Source organism: Dendrobates tinctorius, unplaced genomic scaffold (genome assembly GCF_039654945.1).
Source record: "Dendrobates tinctorius isolate UK_male_01 unplaced genomic scaffold, ASM3965494v1 ptg000200l, whole genome shotgun sequence".
Classification (NCBI taxonomy): domain Eukaryota; kingdom Metazoa; phylum Chordata; class Amphibia; order Anura; family Dendrobatidae; genus Dendrobates; species Dendrobates tinctorius.
The window spans coordinates 1224008-1244348 of NW_027361867.1; the positions used below are offsets into that span (position 1 = coordinate 1224008).

Below are 20341 nucleotides of genomic sequence, written 5' to 3' on the forward strand. Positions count from 1 at the left end.
TTCAGTGAAGGTACATATTGGTGGAGTGTGGAAGGGAGAATCCTATCTGGCCTGGAGGTTGGCTGGAGCCCTGACCCGGAGAACACAGTACAGAGGCAGGCGTGTGTGTGAACTGCAAACAGTGAGTAAAGCCTTGGAACCGCACACCCTGTGTCCTCCAGTTATTCCAGCACCGCTACACCTGGGTAACAACATCTACCCCATCCTGCGCCTCTCCTCATCCATTGCACCTACACTGCCCTGGGACTACAGCTCCACCTGTGGGGAGCTATACCATCTCTGTTGCACCACACCATCAGTCCCAGCGGATCTGTATGCAGCGTTGGCCTAACACCATACTTGCCAAACACCATGGGCGGCGTCACAAACTATTCTCCCATTAACTACACCACCGCCATTGACATTGGGCGCCCAGGGCCACGGACCGGGTCACCGCTGCTGTGACACATTCCCGCCTTGACACCGGCCCGGTACCGAGTAACCCCACAGCCCTTGGAGGGCGACCCATGTACGATGTGTACGGAGCAGGGTTGTGTGTGTACGAGGTGTACGGAGCGGAGCCGTGTGTGTACGAGGTGTACGGAGCGGAGCCGTGTGTGTACGAGGTGTACGGAGCGGAGCCGTGTGTATGAGGTGTACGGAGTGGAGCCGTGTGTGTATGAGGTGTACGGAGTGGAGCCGTGTGTGTATGAGGTGTACGGAGTGGAGCCGTGTGTGTACGAGGTGTACGGAGAGGAGCCGTGTGTGTACGAGGTGTACGGAGCGGAGCCGTGTGTACGAGGTGTACGGACCAGAGCCGTGTGTGTACGAGGTGTACGGAGCGGAGCCGTGTGTGTACGAGGTGTACGGAGCGGAGCCGTGTGTGTACGAGGTGTACGGAGCGGAGCCGTGTGTGTACGAGGTGTACGGAGGGGAGCCCTGTGTGTACGAGGTGTATGGAGCGGAGCCGTGTGTGTACGAGGTGTACGGAGCGGAGCCGTGTGTGTACGAGGTGTACGGAGCGGAGCCGTGTGTGTACGAGGTGTACGGAGTGGAGCCGTGTGTACGAGGTGTACGGAGCGGAGCCGTGTGTGTACGAGGTGTACGGAGCAGAGCCGTGTGTGTACGAGCTGTACAGAGTGGAGCCGTGTGTGTACGAGGTGTACGGAGTGGAGCCATGTGTGTACGAGGTGTAGGGAGTGGAGCTGTGTGTGTATGAGGTGTACGGAGCGAAGCCGTGTTTGTGTGGACCCCTCTGTGTACTCTGTATACCCCCATCTTCAGTCACAGACCCCTCTGTGTACGCTGTATACCCCCAGCTTCGGTCTCAGACCCCACAGTGTACGCTGTATATACCCGTTTACCCCCATCTTCGGGCGCAGACCCCTGTGTACGCTGTATACACCCGTATACCCCCAGCTTCAGTCGCAGACCCCTCAGTGTGCTCTTTATACACCCGTATACCCCCAGCTTCGGTTGCAGACCCCTGTGCACACTGTATACACCCATATACCCCCAGCTTCAGTCGCAGACCCCTGTGTATACTGTATACACCTAGCTTCAGTCACAGACCCCGCGTCTCTCACACTATATACACCTGTATACCCCAGCTTCAATCTCAGATCCCTGTGTGCTCTGTATACACCTGTATACCCCCAGCTTTGGTCGCAGACCCCTGTGTATGCTGTATACACCCGTATACCCCCAGCTTCGGTCGCAGACCATTCTGTGTACACTGTGTGCACCCGTATACCCCCAGCTTCGGTCACAGACCCCTCCGTGTATGCTGTGTACACCCGTATACCCCCAGCTTCGGTCACAGACCCGTGTTCACTGTATACACCTGTTTATCCCCAGTTTTGGTCGCAGACCCCTGTGTACACTGTATACACCCATATACCCCCAGCTTCAGTCGCAGACCCCTGTGTATACTGTATTCACCTGTATACCCCCAGCTTCAGTCACAGACCCCGCGTCTCTCACACTGTATACACCTGTATACCACCAGCTTCAGTCTCAGAACCTGTGTGTATGCTGTATACACCCGTATACCCCCAGCTTCGGTCGCAGACCACTCTGTGTACGCTGTACACACCCATATACCCCCAGCTTCGGTCACAGACCCCTCTGTGTACGCTGTATACACCGTATACCCCTAGATTTGGTCACAGCCCCGTGTTCACTGTATACACCCGTATATCCCCAGCTTTGGTCGCAGAACCCTGTGTATGCTGTATACACCCGTATACCCCCAGGTTTGGTCGCAGACCCCTGTGTACACTGTATACACCTGTATATCCCCAGCTTTGGTCACAGACCCCCCTGTGTATGCTGTATACACCCGTATATCCCCAGCTTTGGTAACAGATCCCTGTGTACATTGTAGAAAAATATTCAGGATTGAGAGTCCTCAGTAGTTGATACCTTTTAATGGCTAACCGAAATGATGGTAACACGTTGCAAGCTTTCGAGACTACTCAGGTCTCTTCATCAGGCTAGACTAATACAAAATCTGAAGTCACATATTTATGCACAGTACGGCCTAGAAAAAATGCAATAGATAAGACAAGTGACGTGAAGCAGAACTATCAATATGGGAGAGGGAGAAACATAAATATAAACATTGGACCAGTTCATAGATAAGGAGTCCGGATGTTTTATGGTCCTCTGATTGGGGTCTAGTTCTGTGTTGTGATGCCCCCACAAGGTTTTAAAAGGAAATTCCTTAATTGATGTAAAAAGACATAAATCCATGCGACACATTCATTCCAGCACTGAGAGTGTCAAAGGTCGTCATAAATTTGTACTCCCAAACTCGTCTCTCTCTCTGAGAATTGAAGTTACCTCTCAATACCAGTAATTTCATATCCACGCTGCTGTGATCAGGGATACAGAAATGTTTTGCCACAGGTAGATCCATTCTTTTTTCTCTTATTGTGTGACGATGAGCATTCATCCTTGTTCTAAGCTTTTGCTCTGTCTTCCCCACATACAGACCCCCAGTTGGACATTTAGGACAAATAATTAAGTACACCACATTAGATGTAATGCAGTTGAGAGTACCTGGGATCTTGTAGTCCTGATGTGAGGTGGGGATCTTTATCTTGTCCGTGGTCATTATAAATGGACAGGTTTTACATTTTTTCTGGTTGCAAGGAAAGGTTCCTGCAGCTGTTGGAGAGGACAGGGAGCTTCTGACAATGATGCTTCTTAAATTTGGGGGCTGCCTAAAACACAGCAGTGGGGGGTCTGGAACAATGGATTTTAATCGGGCATCTTTTTGTAGTAAAGGTTGCAATTTCCATGCAGCTCCCCTTAGCACCTCCAGATTTGGGTTGTAGGTGACCACTAGAGGCACTCGGTTATTTTCTTCTTTAGCTTTGTAATGTAGCAAGTGATTCCTTGACATTCTGGTGGCTCTTGTAATTTGGTTTTCAATTGTTCTTGGATGGTAACCCTGATTCAAAAAGGTCTTTTTGAGGCGACCAAGGTGTTTGTCTCTATCCATGGGGTTGGAACATATACGATTGTATCTGATGGCTTGGCTATAGATAATAGAGTTCTTTATGTGTTTTGGATGGAAACTGTTCGTGGAACGTCTTTAGCTGTTGCTCAGACTCCGTCCAGATGATTAAAATATCATCAATGAAGCGGTAGTAGGCCAGTACACTGTATACACCCGTATACCCCCAGGTTTGGTCGCAGTCCCCTGTGTACTCTGTATACACCCGTATACCCCCAGCATTGGTCGCAGACCCCTATGTATGCTGTATACACCCGTATACCCCCAGCTTCGGTCACGGACCCCTCTGTGTATGCTGTATACACCCGTATACCCCCAGCTTCGGTCGCAGATCCCTGTGTACTCTGTATACACCTGTATACCCCCAGCTTTGGTCGCAGACCCCTATGTATGCTGTATACACTCGTATACTCCCAGCTTTGGTCGCAGATCCCTGTGTATGCTGTATACACCCGTATACCCCCAGCTTCGGTCACAGACCCCTCTGCGTATGCTGTATACACCCGTATACCCCCAGCTTCGGTCACAGACCCCGCATCTCTCACACTGTAGAATTGACACCGGACACACACGGTAAAACTGCGGTCGTCGGTCTCTCATCTCTCACACTTATACTAATAACATAAGATGGAGTCAGACGAACCCTCCTACAAAACGTGAGAACAAAGTCATTACTACAGGACTGTGTGAGAAAGGGATTTATTCTACAAGAAACGCTGGGGCCACAAATGAGAATAACATAATGTCGTTCATCTTCTCTTTCACCATAGATATTGACAGTGAGGGCGACTTCCACTTTGCCGCAATGTGGATTTTAGTGGCCATACATAAGTAGTTTAGTAGCTTCTGAAAGCTTTCTGGAAGCCGGGAAGTCCTGGTTCCCAGTAAAAGAGTAAAAGGTTCCAGATCAACCGGTCCACCATACATCTGTGCTATCAGACACTTCACCTTCTCCCAAAGCCCAGAAACCACCGTACAAGACCACCAAATATGTTTCATGTCACCAGATATTCCACAGCCCTTAAAATAGTCTCCCGAGATTTTAGGAAAAATGTTGTGAATTTTTTCCGGTACATAATAGACTCTGTACAATAGTTTTAAGGAAGTCTCAACAAGGGAAGTCTGGTGACTACCTCTTGATATGGTGTCACAGTTACGATACCATTCATCAATTGACTGTTCAAACTCCAAATCCTCCTCCCACTGTAACATATACTTCAAATTTTTTATCATTTTGTGGAGAATTTCTAGCATAGTAGATCAATGAGATCGTTCCCCTGCCCAAAGGGTCATTTAGACATTATTTTTCAAAACTCGTTGCCCTGAGAGTAGTACCGCTCGGGAGGATCTGCTTTGCAAAGTGGAAGATCTGGTTCAATCGCATTACCTCCCTAACTGGAGGTTCAAATTTTTGAACAAATTCATATCTGTCAAGTAAGATATTAAATGGGGATCACAAATGTTTAAGTACATGAATACCTTTCAGCTTCCACCAAGAAAAAATTTGAGGCTCAAGGCCTGGTGGGAACATGGGGTTTTGTAATATAGCTGTCAGGGGAGAAGGGCTTGATTGTAAGTTATATTTAAACTTTCCTCCAAAGAAGCAACGAGTGGACTGTAAAAGGAGCCACATTCATTAACCCCCGTGGAAGTCAGTCTGTGGTCCACATTAGGCCTGATAAAGAGAATGGTCTGGAGAGAAATGATTCCAGAATAACCCATCTCGGACTATTGGGATATGAACACGCACTTATTAATGGAGCAATCTGTGCCGACTTGTAATAAAGTGTAAAATTAGGGAGGGATAAACCCCCTTTTTTTCTGTGACGGAACATAAGTTTTTGGGTTGTTTTCCGAGCCAAAGAAACTTAGACATCATAGAGTGTAAATGAGTGAACGTTCTGGCTGATACCATAATTGGGAGGGACCTAAATAGAAGAAGCGAGGCAGTGACACCATTTTTAATGCATATATTCTGCCGGGCCAGGATAACTTTAAGGAAGCCCATCTATCCATGTCCCTCTGGAAGTTTTGGATCAGTGGAGTGTAATTCCACCTAATGTCATATCGGACGCTATTCACACCACAGCGTCCGGCAGGCAGAGGTAGTTTCACCTCCGTCCACTTGTCATGTCGGACGCTATTCACACCACAGCGTCCGGCAGGCAGAGGTAGTTCCACCTCCGTCCACTATAGCCTCAGTGGCGCCGGCTTGATTTTCTCAGGCTATCGGGGGTTAATCTAGCTGGAGATCAGGTTGGATGTTTGGTCACGCCCATGGTCTTTAAATAGTCGTGCTGGCCTATGGGCGTCACCGATTATAGCTTGTGTTTCATACCAAGTGGTTCCGGTCTGGAGTGGAGGTGTTGGAGAGAGAGAGATTCGTATCTGGTGGCGTATGATCCGTTGTTACCTTTTCGCCTTCCCATATTTGTGTTTTGTTGTGCCCTGTTCATATTACTGTATAGTCCTGTGTGTATGTGGCGCGGTGCAGTTTAAGTTCTCCCTGTCTGTCATTGTGTGGGGCTTTGGTGGTTTGTCTCCTCACTGGGTGGAGGGTGGAGGGTTAAGCTTAGGGCTGAGCAGGAGATAAGGAAAGGTTGGAGGCTCAGGCATTTGCACCATTAGCAAAAACCCTGGGTTGAGGGTCAGACAGGGTTTCCCCTAGTTAAAGGGACACCACAGAGGCCCCGGGTATTTCAGCCTTAGTTGACCTAAGCCTCGCGTGACATTATAATCGGCCTACATTTTTCAGGAGTCCATGGATCCCATGGATTCCATAACCCGCCAGTTGGCGGCGCTGTCCTTACAGGTCTCCGAGTTGAAAGGGGCAGTTCAGCAGCAGGGCCTGGTAGTATCGAAGGTGCAAACGGCATCTGCAGGTATCGGTGCAGAGCCGAAGATCCCGCTGCCAGAACGATTCTCAGGGGAACGCAGCAAATTTGTCATATTTCGGGAGGCCTGCAAGTTATACTACCGCATGCGCCCTATCTCCTCAGGTAATGAGGCTCAGCGGGTGGGTCTGGTGTTATCATTACTGAGTGGGGACCCCCAAGCATGGGCGTTTTCCTTACCAGCTGACTCTGCTACATTTCATTCTGTCGATAATGTTTTTTCTGCACTCGGGCTCATTTATGATGATCCTGACAGATTGGTTCTAGCGGAATCTAAAATCCGCGCCCTCCGCCAGGGGGAGCGCTTGGCGGAGGACTACTGTTCGGAATTTCGCCGTTGGGCAGTAGACACACAGTGGAACGACCCAGCGCTGCGGAGTCAGTTTATTCATGGGGTATCAGGGAACGTTAAACAGGCACTCCTGATGTATGAGACTCCTGCATCGTTAGAGTCTGCCATGAGTTTGGTTATACGTATTGATCGCCGTTTGCGTCAGGGGGCACAGGAGACGCTACCCCTGGGGGAAAGCAGAGGTGCAAGTGTGGTTGCTGCAGGTGAGCCCACTGAACCTATGCAAATTGTGGGGGTGTCACAGGTTAAGCGTCGCGTTCCTGGGTTCAGGAAGCCCGGAGCATGTTTTTACTGTGGTAAAAGGAATCATTATGTTAACGCTTGTCCTGTGCTACCGAAGAAGGTCACACCGGCGGAAAACTGTTAGGCTCAGAGGGTATGGAGGAGGCCCAACTGAGCGTATGCATATCCTCCATGATGGTATCTCAATGTATGCTCCCTGCCAAGATTATTATCGCGGGCAGAGAGCTACCAATATCAGTGTTTGTGGATAGCGGTTCCGCCACCAATCTCATAGATGAGGAGTTTGCACGCACTGCCGGGTTTAAGACCGAAAAACTCCCTCATCCCATTCAGGTGGTTACCATTAATGCCGCTCTCCTCCCACAAGGGGAGATTATGGAGTTTGTGGCTGAGGTGAAACTCCACATTGGGGTCCTACATTCTGAGTGGGTTACATGTAGGGTCCTCCGTAATCTCCCAGCACAAATGGTCCTGGGTTTTCCATGGTTGTCCAGGCACAACCCGGTGATTGATTGGAAAACTCAGGACATAGTCCAATGGAGTGGTTTCTGCCAGGACAATTGCTTGGCCACATGTGTGTCCGCCGTGACGCCCAGCCTTCCGGAGGCTTTGCAGGATTTCGCGGATGTATTCTCTGAGAAGAGTTGCTCAGAACTGCCTCCACATCGAGCCTATGACTGTGTGATTAGGTTAAAACCCGGGGCCAAATTACCTAAGGCCAGGATGTTTAATATTTCGGGTCCAGAGAGACAAGCTCTGAAAGACTACATCGCGGAGAGTCTGAGCAAAGGACACATCCGGCCTTCGTCCTCGCCTGTAGCAGCGGGGTTTTTCTTCATTAAGAAGAAAGATGGGGGGTTACGCCCGGGTCTGGATTTCCGGGAGTTAAACCAGATTACGATCCGTGATCCCTACCCGATGCCTTTGAACCCTGATTTGTTCAACCAGGTGGCGGGGGCGAAGTGGTTTTCCAAGCTTGACCTCAGGGGGGAGTATAACCTCATAAGGGTCCGTCAGGGGGATGAGTGGAAGACGGCGTTTAACACTCCTGAGGGTCATTTTGAGAGCCTGGTTATGCCATTTGGGTTGACAACCGCGCCTGCTGTTTTCCAACATTTTATTGATGATGTATTTGCTCATGTCCTGGGGAGATTTGTGATTGTATACCTGGATGATATCCTCATTTATTCAAGCGACCGGGACACTCATTTAGAGCATGTCAGGCAGGTGTTACAGTTGCTCCGGGAGAATAAGCTCTATGCTAAGCTGGAAAAATGCTTATTTTTTGTTCAGGAGTTGCCTTTTTTGGGATATATTGTGTCCGCCGCAGGGTTTAAAATGGACACCGCGAAGGTGCAAGCGGTGCTGCAATGGGAAAGGCCTGATAATCTGAAAGCGCTCCAGCGGTTCCTTGGGTTTGCTAATTATTATAAGAAATTTATAAAACACTTTTCTACTATAGCCAAACCGCTCACGGACATGACAAAAAAAGGTACCGATCTGGCTAGCTGGTCTGAGGTGGCGATACGTGCATTTGAGCGTCTGAAGAACAGTTTTGCTTCAGCCCCCATTCTGGTGCAACCGGACGTGTCTAAACCTTTTGTGGTGGAGGTTGATGCGTCTGAGGTGGGAGTGGGGGCAGTACTGTCACAGGGCTTGTCCTTGAGCGATATGCATCCATGCGCCTACTTCTCCAAGAAGCTGTCGCCGGTCGAACGGAATTATGATATCGGCAACAGGGAGTTGTTGGCCATCAAATTGGCTTTTGAGGAATGGCGACACTTCTTGGAGGGGGCGGCTCACCAGGTCACAGTCATCACCGACCATAAGAACCTGCTCTATCTGGAGTCGGCCAAGCGTCTGTCTCCTAGGTAGGCTCGCTGGGCATTGTTTTTTACACGTTTCAATTTTCTGGTGACTTACCGTCCCGGGGCTAAAAACACCAAGGCGGATGCCTTGTCCAGGTGTTTTCCGGGGGGAGAACCTCGGGAAGAGCCGGTACCCATCCTCCAGGAAGGTGTAGTGGTCTCGGCTCTCACGACTGAGGTAGAGGCGGAGATTGCCGAGGCCCAAGAGGAGGTACCGCCAGGACTTCCCGCCAACAAATCATTTGTACCCCTTCATCTTCGTCTTAAGGTGTTGAGGGAACACCATGACTCAGTACTGGCTGGTCATCCAGGGGTTAAGGGCACCTTAGATCTGGTATCGCGTCGTTTCTGGTGGCCCAAAATCCGGCAGGACGTGGTCTCGTACGTGGCAGCTTGCATCACAAGCACTAGGGCCAAGTCGCCCCGAGCCCGTCCTGCTGGCACGCTACAGCCTCTGGGGGTACCTAATAGGCCATGGACAGAAATCTCCATGGATTTTATCACTGACTTGCCAGCCTCGGCGGGGAACACAGTCATCCTGGTGGTGGTTGACCGATTTTCAAAGATGGCGCATTTTGTGTCGTTGCCTTCCTTGCCCAATGCAAAGACGTTGGCTCAGGTGTTTGTGCAGGAGGTGGTCAGACTCCACGGAGTTCCGTCGGACATAGTATCTGATAGGGGAACTCAATTTGTGGCGAGGTTTTGGAAAGCTTTTTGCTCAAGTTTGGGGATCAAGTTGTCACATTCATCGGCGTTTCATCCACAGTCAAATGGTCAAACTGAGGGCATGAACCAAAATCTGGAGTAGTATTTACGATGCTTTGTGTCCGACAACCAAGAGGAGTGGTCTACTTTCCTTCCTCTGGCCGAGTTCGCGTTAAATAATCACCGCCAAGAGTCATCGGGAGAGTCTCCGTTCTTTTGTGTTTACAGTCAACATCCTCAATTTTGTACCTTACGTCAGGGTGACTCGGGGGGCGTCCCGGAGGAGGACCAGCTAGGAGCTCAATTATCATCGGTCTGGAGGAGGGTGAAACAGCGATTGTTGAGCATGAGTGCGAGGTACAAACGGGTGGCTGACAGTAGACGCGTGCCAGGTCCGGACCTGTGTGTGGGTGAATGGGTGTGGTTAGCGACTAAAAACATAAAACTCAAAATTCCATCTTTAAAATTGGGTCCAAGGTTTATTGGGCCTTTTAAGATTGCTGCCATCATTAACCCAGTTGCTTATCGGTTGGAACTTCCTGCGGTATACAAGATACACAGCGTGTTTCACAGGGCTTTATTGAAAAAGGTGGTAGGCTCTGTGGACACGACGCCGATGCCACCTCCGGTCATGGTGGATGGCGATTTAGAGTTTGAGGTCTCCAAGGTAGTGGACTCTCGAGTAGTGCGCCGTACTCTTCAGTATTTGGTACACTGGCGGGGGTATGGTCCGGAGGAGAGGTCTTGGGTACCAGCCTCGGACATACATGCGGATCGGCTGGTCAGTTCTTTTCACCGTCATCATCCGGACAAGCCGGGTCCTATGAGTCTTGAGGGCCCTGGGGTCCCTCGTAGAAGACGGGGTACTGTCATGTCGGACACTATTCACACCACAGCATCCGGCAGGCAGAGGTAGTTTCACCTCCGTCCACTTGTCATGTCGGACGCTATTCACACCACAGCGTCCGGCAGGCAGAGGTAGTTCCACCTCCGTCCACTATAGCCTCAGTGGCGCCGGCTTGATTTTCTCAGGCTATCGGGGGTTAATCTAGCTGGAGATCAGGTTGGATGTTTGGTCACGCCCACGGTCTTTAAATAGTCATGCTGGCCTATGGGCGTCGCCGATTATAGCTTGTGTTTCATACCAAGTGGTTCCGGTCTGGAATGGAGGTGTTGGAGAGAGAGAGATTCGTATCTGGTGGCGTATGATCCGTTGTTACCTTTTCGCCTTCCCATATTTGTGTTTTGTTGTGCCCTGTTCACATTACTGTATAGTCCTGTGTGTATGCGGCGCGGTGCAGTTTAAGTTCTCCCTGTCTGTCATTATTGTGTGGGGCTTTGGTGGTTTGTCTCCTCACTGGGTGGAGGGTGGAGGGTTAAGCTTAGGGCTGAGCAGGAGATAAGGAAAGGTTGGAGGCTCAGGCATTTGCACCATTAGCAAAAACCCTGGGTTGAGGGTCAGACAGGGTTTCCCCTAGTTAAAGGGACACCACAGGAGCCCCGGGTATTTCAGCCTTAGTTGACCTAAGCCCCGCGTGACACCTAAGCAGAGGTGACCTGTTGGCTGTTAAGTTAAAACCCAGATATGTTAGATAATGTTCTTTGTCTATAAACCCAAAATGGGAGGCTATATTAGTTTGCTCTTAGGAAAATTTACAAATAATGCTTCGGATTTATCAATGTTAATCTTTAACCCTGAGATCTTCTCAAATTCGTGAAGGAGGGAAAACACGTGAGGGAGTGTAGTGTGGGGACTTATTAATGTTAGCAGGAGATCATCCGCAAAGAGGCTGACTTTATATTGGTCTCCCATATTCTCAGGGCCCAGGATATTCTGATCTCTCCTTATTGCTTCCACAATGGGTTCCATTGCAAGTGCAAAAAGATCCGGAGATAGAGGACAGCCCTGCCTGGTACCCTCTGAATATTAATTGGAGGGGGATGTGGTGACGGGAGTTTTACATAATCGATAGGGCTGTCATATAACAATTGGAGGCACTTTATAAGTTTAGAGGAGAATCCGACTTCCGATAGAACCGTAAAAAGATACGTCCAGGACACCGAATCGAAAGCCCTCTCAGTATCTAATGCAAGCAGGAGAAGTCGCTTTCGCTGTAGGTTAGTTGTATGAATAATATTTAACGCTCTCCTAATATTATCTGGGGCCTGTCGCGCTGGTATAAAACCAACCTGATCCCGATGGATGAGGTGAGGGAGGATTTTATTGGTCCTGTTAGTCACAATGGATGTAAAGATTTTGAAGTCAATGTATAAGAGGGATATAGGTCTATAATTTGTTGTGAGATGATCTTTCTTAGGATTAGGGATTACGGTTACATGCGCCACGTAGAGCTCAGGGGGCAGCTGTGAGCCATTTAGTAGTGAATTACAGAGGTTTTTATAGGTGGTGTCAGCACATCGCTGCATTTTTTATAATATATTGCTGTAAGACCATCCGGCCCCGGGGACTTTCCTCTTTTTAGTTTTTTGGTTGTTGAAACTATTTCCTCCTCAGAGATGTGTAAATGGAGTTGTTGTGCCGCGGACTCAGTCAGGTTAGGTAGATGTAGTGTGTGAAGGAATGACTCCAGTAGTGAGGGGGGTGATTGTGGGGCGAATACAAACTCTGGGAGTATTCATTATAAGTGCTATACATGACATCGGGGTGGGCTGAGGTCTGACCCTTAGGGTCTTTTATAGAGGAGATTATATGCAGTGACTCTCTCATTCTGAGCTTACGAGCGGCATCTTATTAGGCTTATTGGCATGGTGATAAAACGCGGCTTTACTCCAAGTTAGCGCCTCTCCGTTCTGGTGGTGAGAATGGCGTCTAATTGTCATTTCATATCTTGTATTTGTGTAGATAAGTATAGGGGTGAAGAGCGCTGATTGGCCAATTCTCACTCCTGCAGTTTCTCCTCCAGTCTGGGCAGTAATTCAGACCTTTCTTCTTCCTGTCGGCCGATAACTTATCACAGAACCGGGAATAGATTTTCTGTGCGCGAGTCACATTGCTCCAAGTGAGGCCTCCTCCGCTGTGTGAGTTTAGGGGAAATTTGTTATATCTTCTCTTATAGCGGTTACATTAGAGATTTGGGCAATTTAGCTCCTGGTGTGGAGTCGATAGCACAATCATATGCCGCCATATAGTAGACGGCCGGTAACCGGTGAGAATTCCCTCATGTGTGGGGTCTATTTCCCTCCAGAGAAACCACACGTTACATTCCACACATAACACTGTGTAGAGAAGGCGGCGCGGGGTAATTGTGCCAGTAGTGAGGGGCAAATAATGGCGGGAATGTCACTGACTGAGGAGAAGCCTCCATGGAGGTCTGCACTCCGGAGATCATGTGACCCCTGACTCCTCCCCTCCTGTGACCTCATCACAGGTCCTGTGCACAGAGCAGCCATATATGTGGAGTGCGGCTCTGCAGGTTAGTGATGGGCAGTCCGACTCTTCTGGCTCCTTCCCCACTTTTCTCCCTCCTGTCCCTTCACTATAAAGCCTGGGCCTCATTATACAGCTGTACAGGGGTCTAGTGAAGGCTTTTTAGCCCTCTCCTCAGACTGTAGCTCCTGGACACAGGCCCTCACTCCAGTCCCTTCACTATAAAGTCTGGGCCTCATTATACAGCTGTACAGGGGTCTAGTGAAGGCTTTTTAGCCCTTTCCTCAGACTGTAGCTCCTGAGAACAGGCCCTCACTCCTGTCCCTTCACTATAAAGCCTGGGCCTCATTATACAGCTGTACAGGGGTCTAGTGAAGGCTTTTTAGCCCTTTCCTCAGACTGTAGCTCCTGGGAACAGGCCCTCACTCCTGTCCCTTCACTATAAAGCCTGGGCCTCATTATACAGCTGTACAGGGGACTAGTGAAGGCTTTTTAGCCCTTTCCTCAGACTGTAGCTCCTGGTCACCATGTGATCTCACCATAACCCTAAAAAGCTAATTAAGGTGTGAAATCTTGATCAAAATTATCTCAGTGCACAAATCTCTAAAGGTGCCCAAAGTTTTGCATTGCCCTTTCTCCTTTTTGCAATTATGAAATTGTAAAAAAGTCATATATATATAATGTTTTATTATTTATTATTATTTTTGCCGAAAATACAAAGGCCATGTGTCATCTTAGAGGTTCGGCCTTTTAGAGATCATTTCATCTTCATCTTACTACTGCTCACAATAACGGTCATTTTGACCAGGGGCGCCCACACTTTTACATGCCGCTGTCAATGCTTCATCCCGCTGGTGCTCAATATTTAATAGGGTCTCGCTATTAAGCTTAATGAAAAGTTTGGTGAATTTCTTTGAGCTGTTATTACTAGAGATGAGCGAATATCGTCGGAGAAGTTGTTATTGGCTAATATCGCTAACCGAATAGCTGCATCGGGACCCCGGATCCCTGGAGCGCTCCCGATAATCAGCTGCATGTGTCGCCCTCCATGCAGGTGCTGTGACTATCACACAGCGCGACACACGCAGCTGATTATCGGGAGCGCTCCAGCACACTGAGTCCTGCACACACTGAGGCCCCTGATCATGTGACCCCTGACTCCTCCCCTCCTGTGACCTCATCACAGGTCCTGTGCACACAGAGCAGTCATATATGTGGCGGACACTCCTGGATCTTCTGCTTTCTGGGCCGGTTCCTCCCGTGAGTCCTATTAACCCTTTTGCTCCCTGTTTTCTCCTTTCTGACAGGACAATATCTGAATTCGGATACTGTGACGGGAATATAAGCAATGTGGAAGGAAAAAATGACAATTTTACTTTTTTTCCTTACAAAAATGTGACTTTACCCCAAAATTGGCAGCGTAATAAATCCTTATTTCCCCACTGTAGTTTGTAGACTCCATATACAGATCCCTTAAGTGCGAAAAGAGCTGAATTCCCCACTTAAGTTATTGCATTTTGGAAATTGCCCCCACTGGGAATTTATCTCCAGGTAAAGGCACAATTGTGTCTCCATGGGGGTTGTGCTCACAGCCCAACATCGTGTGACCTCCAAAGAAATGCCACCCCACACCATTACTGACCCACTGCCAAACCGGTCATGCTGAAGGATGTTGCAGGCAGCAGATCGCTCTCCACGGCGTCTCCAGACTCTGTCACGGCTGTCACATGTGCTCAGTGTGAACCTGCTTCCATCTGTGAAGAGCACAGGGCGCCAGTGGTGAATTTGCCAATCCTGGTGTTCTGTGGCAAATGCCAAGTGTCCTGTACGGTGTTGGGCTGTGAGCACAACCCCATCTGTAGATGTCGTGACCTCAGGCCATCCTCATGGAGTCGGTTTCTTACCGTTTGTGCAGACACATGCACATTTGTGGCCTGCTGGAGGTTATTTTGCAGGTCTCTGGCAGTGCTTCTCCTGTTCCTCCTTGCATAAAGGTGGAGGTAGCGGTCCTGCTGCTAGGCTGATGCCTTCATACGACCCCCTCCACATCTCCTAGTGTACTGGCCCTCATAAGGCCCCCTCCATATTTCCTGGTGTACTGGCCTGTCTCCTGGTAGCGCCTCCAGCCTCTGGACACTACGCTGACAGACACAGCAAACCTTCTTGCCACACCTCGCATTGATGTGCCATCCTGGATGAGCTGCACTACCTGAGCCACTTGTGTGGGTTGTAGAGTCCGTCTCATGTTTCCACGAGTATGAAAGCACAAACAACATTCAAATAAGTGGACAGTTTGATTTCACAGAAGTTTGATTTACTTGGAGTTATATTCTGTTGTTTAAGTGTTCCCTTTATTTTTTTTAACCGTGTATATAGATAGATTTTTTTTTTCTTTACGTTGGAGGGTCCAATTCCAGCTATTGCTGTGGGATCTGTGATTTCTATCTACTCCACTGTGTACAGGATAATAGCGTATAATAAAGTAGTTATGGACGTGACGTAACTAACATTGTGCAGTGACTCTGCTTTCCTTTTAGTGATGGATATTTCTTATTGCTGAAACTGTGATATTTTTTCCACTTTTAGGCTGAGTTCACACGTGGCGGTTTTTTCGTGTTTCCGCGGCGGTTTTACCCGCACGATTTTGCCACGAAAAATAAGCATCCCATGCATTCCTATGGGATTCCGCAATGCTGTGCTAATGCTGCGGTTTTTATCGCGGCGGAATCGCTTCGCGGTAAAAACCGCAGCATGCTCATTAATTTTGTGGAATCGCGGCGATCCCGCACCCATAGGAATGCATTGTTCTGCTTACTTTCCACATGTGGCTGTGCACACCATGCGAAAAGTAAGCAGAACATTTGGGGATGGTACCCACGGTCCGGAGGAGAGGAGACTGTCCTCCGGGCTCTGGGTACCATATCCCTGTAAAAAATAGAATTTAAAATAAAAAATATTGTTATTCTCACCTTCCGACGTCCCGTGCAGCCTTCCCTCCTCTCTCCACGCTCCCGTTCCCAGTAATACTTTGCGAGCGATGACGTCCGTTCTCGCGGGATCGCGAAGTCTCGCGGTCATTCGCGCGAAGTCATCACGAATGACCGTGAGACGTCGCGATCCCGCGAGAACGGACATCATCTCGGTAATTGTCGCAAAGGATTACTGGAACCGGGAGCGTGAAGAGAGGCGGGAAGGTGAGAATAACAATATTTTTTTTTATTATTATTTTTTACATTCTATCTTTTACTATTGATGCAGCATAGGCAGCCTCAATAGTAAAAAGTTGGTCACACTCGTCAAACACTATGTTTATTGGACGCTGCCTCTGGCCCGGCCTAATAGACCTTCATACATTGCAGCCCAGACCCTATTATTAGGCATGTAAGTATCGTAGTAACTAGGCCGCCCCATACTATCGAGTACTTGGAGGCGGGGGGCATTCAGCCGAACTCTGTCACACCTTCTTAGATGTCATGCTTGCTTTCCACAGCAGCAAGGGGTTAAACTGTCAGGGTTTGTGGAGAAGCCTCATCTGTGCCGTCCCTGCGGTGTACATCTATGTTCTGGGGTACAAAAAGATTAATTTCTTTTTAATAAATGTTTAACATGTTAACAATTATAAAATGTGTCTTCTGCTTTTTACATATTTTTTTCTTCTTACAAGAATTGTTGGAGCCAATTTTCTTTAGAAACATTTTAATATCGGCTTTTTCTGGAGTTTTTCTTGTAATATAGGAAAGCCTAAGGCCAGAAATAAACCCCATAAATCACTGTACATGGAGACTTTGGGATCAGATCATTTCTGTCCGTTGTGTTTGTCGAAACAAAAAATCTTTTCTAAAAGCCTCAAACTTCTGTGTGTGACTCAGAGCTGAGATCTAACGTGAGAGAAGATTCCAGTGCGGGGAAGACGGGAAACCTTCATATAGACGGCCGGTGGGGATGGAGGCAGTGACCGACTCTGGCCAAATCTGTCTCTAGAGCCGCAGTAGAGGATAAAGATGTCGTCCTCATCATGAAGGAGTTATTTCTCATGTCGCGTGTAATGAATATCTCCTGCAGTATTGCTAATGCCGATTCCAGTGTCGGTAATGAGACGAGAATTAGCGTTATGGAAGATGAGTCTATGAGGAACGTGTTCAGCTGCCGACTCCGAGGAGGAAACTGCTTGTTGTCTGTGGCCTAAATATATAGGTTTTATTAGTAGATGTCAGGGAAGAAAACTAAACCCTGTAAGATAATAAATCTCCTCATATGTTTCCCTTATTATCTCCAGTAATTGTATTATTACACCGGATTCTTATGATGTTACATCGGATCATCTTCTTCTCATTCAGGTCTCTACAATATCGGCTCCTCTCAGTGAAGATCTTCTACAGAAGAGAATTTTCCTGATTTACCCATCAAGGATGGATATGGACAGAGACAAGATGGCGGAGAGGATATTACATCTGACTCTAGAGATCCTCTTCCGTCTCACTGGAGAGGTGAGAGATTCTGATGACCTCAAATTACATCATTCTCATCTATGGGAATAACAGATGGACAGAACTGGAGAGGTGAGGACTCTGGAAATGTCTGTAGTGAGATTTATTAATGTGTCTCTCCATAACCAGGATTACACAGTGGTGAAGAAGACCTCTAGTGATCGCTGTCAGGACCCTGTGTCTGAGGGATGTGGAAGACCCCTGAGCCCAATCACGGGGGCTCCACCTCACCCCCTGATCCATGAGGACATCAATGACCAGAAGATCCTAAAACTCACCTACAAGATGATTGAGCTGCTGGCTGGAGAGGTGACACTGCTGGGAATGCTGGGACATTATACAGTAACACTATGAAGAGAACGAGTGGATGACGTATCATTGTATGTGTCAGGTTCCTATAAGGTGTCAGGATGTCGCTGTCTATTTCTCCATGGAGGAGTGGGAGTATTTAGAAGGACACAGAGATCAGTACAAGAACGTCATAATGGAGGTTCCCCAGCCCCTCACATCTCCAGGTAATAGACAGGACTAAATACACACGGCCTATAATTATCTGTATGTAGAGAATGAATTCAGTCCCTGTATGTGTTTCCTCCAGATCTATCCAGTAAGAGGACAACACCAGAGAGATGTCCCCGTCCTCTTCTTCCACAGGACTGTAACCAAGAAGATCCCAGTGTTCCTCAGGATCATCAGGTAGATGGAGAGAAGGTGTCAGGAGATCTCCCCTATGATGTGTAGACGGCTGTGAAGGTCTTGTGCTCAGTCTTGTTTTATCCACCAGTATTATATGTTTTATTCTTGTGTAATGAGAACGGTGGAGATGGCAGGATTAGAGCTGATCATAGATGGGACTTCTCCATCTGTCGGTGACTTTTACAATATTTGTTTCAGGTTGAAGATCTGACCCATATTAATACTACAGAGACATATGTGAGGGGTGATGAGTGGTGTAAAGAGGAGATTCCCACATATGACTACCCAGGTGAGTAGTAACCACTAAATGCAGAGACGTCACAGATTCCTCTCAGTCACCGGCTGTGGCTGCTTTATCGGTGGTGTAGTCGGGTGTTGTGAGTTCATTTTCCCCTTCACCATTGAGGTCTGATGAACTCCCTCTTCTGGTGAAGGAAGGTAGTGAGGCTGATTACCAAGCACCTGAGCAGGTAGATGATGACTGGGTGACAGGAATTGCTGACTGGATATAAGGCAGCCGACTCCCTTCTGCCTTGCTGTGATTTCTCTGAGGGATTCTAGGAGACCAGTCTGATTCCTGCTCCTCAAAAGCTAAGTTTTCTGCTCTGCTTTTTGCTTTTGTGTTTTGGTTTTGTTTTGCCTTGTTTTTCTGGATTTCTGCCATTCCCTGCTGGGGTGAGCTGAATTCCTTTTTGTCTTTTTGCTCTGTCTTCAGAAAATACCTGAGTACTGATATAGTCTTTTTGAAGCCTAGCGTCTTCAGGGCTTTTTTCCCTATCAGTCTGTTGGCTCTTGTTTTTATAGGGTTTTTGCGGATTGCAGACAGCAGCTTTTCTATCCTGTCCTATTTAGTTAGCTTGGGCCCCATCATTTACTCAGCCTATCTTTCTATCTGTGTTAGTGTTTTTTCATCTTGCTTCACCTTCATTATATGTTGGGGGCTGCCTATTGCTTGGGGGTCTGCTCTGGGGCAGTTTAGATTTCCCTTTCTGTCTTTAGGCTATTTAGTTCTCCGGCTGTGATCGAGGGGTCTAGGGCACCGTAGGAACCCCCCACGGCTACTGCTAGTTGTTGTTGATAGGTTCAGGGGTCTGCAATCCGATAGCTGCCAACTTCTCTCGGTTTCTGGACTTAGCTAGTATTTCTGTTTTTGCCTCCTACGGTGACTCATTCATAACTGTCGGGCCATATTACCATGATCACCATTTTGCCTCTAGACCACAACATTCTCCTCCACCCAAAACTGTTCAAATGACTTTGCGTATTGAAAGATTGAAAGCCCTTTTCAATAGAACTTATGACCTGGAGGATCCACCTACCTCCTGGGATTAGTGTGAGGTTGATCCCTTAAAGCGAGATCTATATGATTGCTTGTACCTGACCCAATATAGGCTGAGTGCGCGCTTAAAGAGTCACACTGAGTACAGAGTTAGATGTCTACTCCTTTCTCAGTAAAGGCTTGCACACAACTAAAGTTTATTCTCAAGACAAAGAGACAGGAAATGGGTGTCACACCATCTTCTGAGTAGCCAGTGTCAGTCTATGATAGGTCCATTTCAGCTTCACTTCCATATATGGTATCCAGTATCTCAGCTTCTGCATTCCAAGGATTCCTTCCAGGGTGTTGTCTGAAGACACAGACGCCATCTTGGTACACCATATCTGAACTGACTTGTATAAGGTTTAATAATTGATTTCATTAGCCATTCTCTCCTTCACATTAGGAGACGCTGACCGTCACCTGCCCAGATCTGTAACTATAAAGCCAAATGACAGCGTACGTAGAATGTGCTGACAAGATAGAAAATCACTTGTAGAAAAATCTTATGCTGGGCCTGTAAGAGAAAGCGGAGGGTAATGATGCTGGTGGCTTCCTAGATCCCTGAGATCTTATCGGATGAATCTTCTCTCCCTTCTGTGCTGCTGAATGTCTCATGGTCCCTACAAGACCAGGTCCAGTCTTTCTGGCCAAACTTCCCTTTTATGATTGACAACAGTAAATGTGCTGTGAGGCCAAGTGTGAATTTCTGTCCAATAACAGCAGAGTTTCCCTTTATCCTGACTTTTCAAAGTTGTATTAAAATCAACTAACTTCAAGGAGGATTGTGATAATCTCCAGGACAAACATTCCATCTGTGCCATGATAGATCTCTAAGCTGTGCGTGGCTGAGGGCTGTAATATACATTTATTCCCGCCTGCAGGAGA

The 20341-nt window shown here is 47.9% G+C and overlaps 1 protein-coding gene across 1 annotated transcript in view; it reads left to right on the plus strand.

Annotated features, from left to right (window-relative positions):
• The first annotated feature begins 2422 nt into the window (after window positions 1-2422).
• Window positions 2423-20341, plus strand: part of LOC141056812 (uncharacterized) — a 34120-nt gene continuing 16201 nt past the window's right edge. The window contains exons 1-2 of the mRNA XM_073553291.1: window positions 2423-2428; window positions 18334-18424. Of these exons, the coding sequence (XP_073409392.1) occupies window positions 2423-2428; window positions 18334-18424 (97 nt within the window). The remainder of the gene's footprint in view (window positions 2429-18333; window positions 18425-20341) is intronic.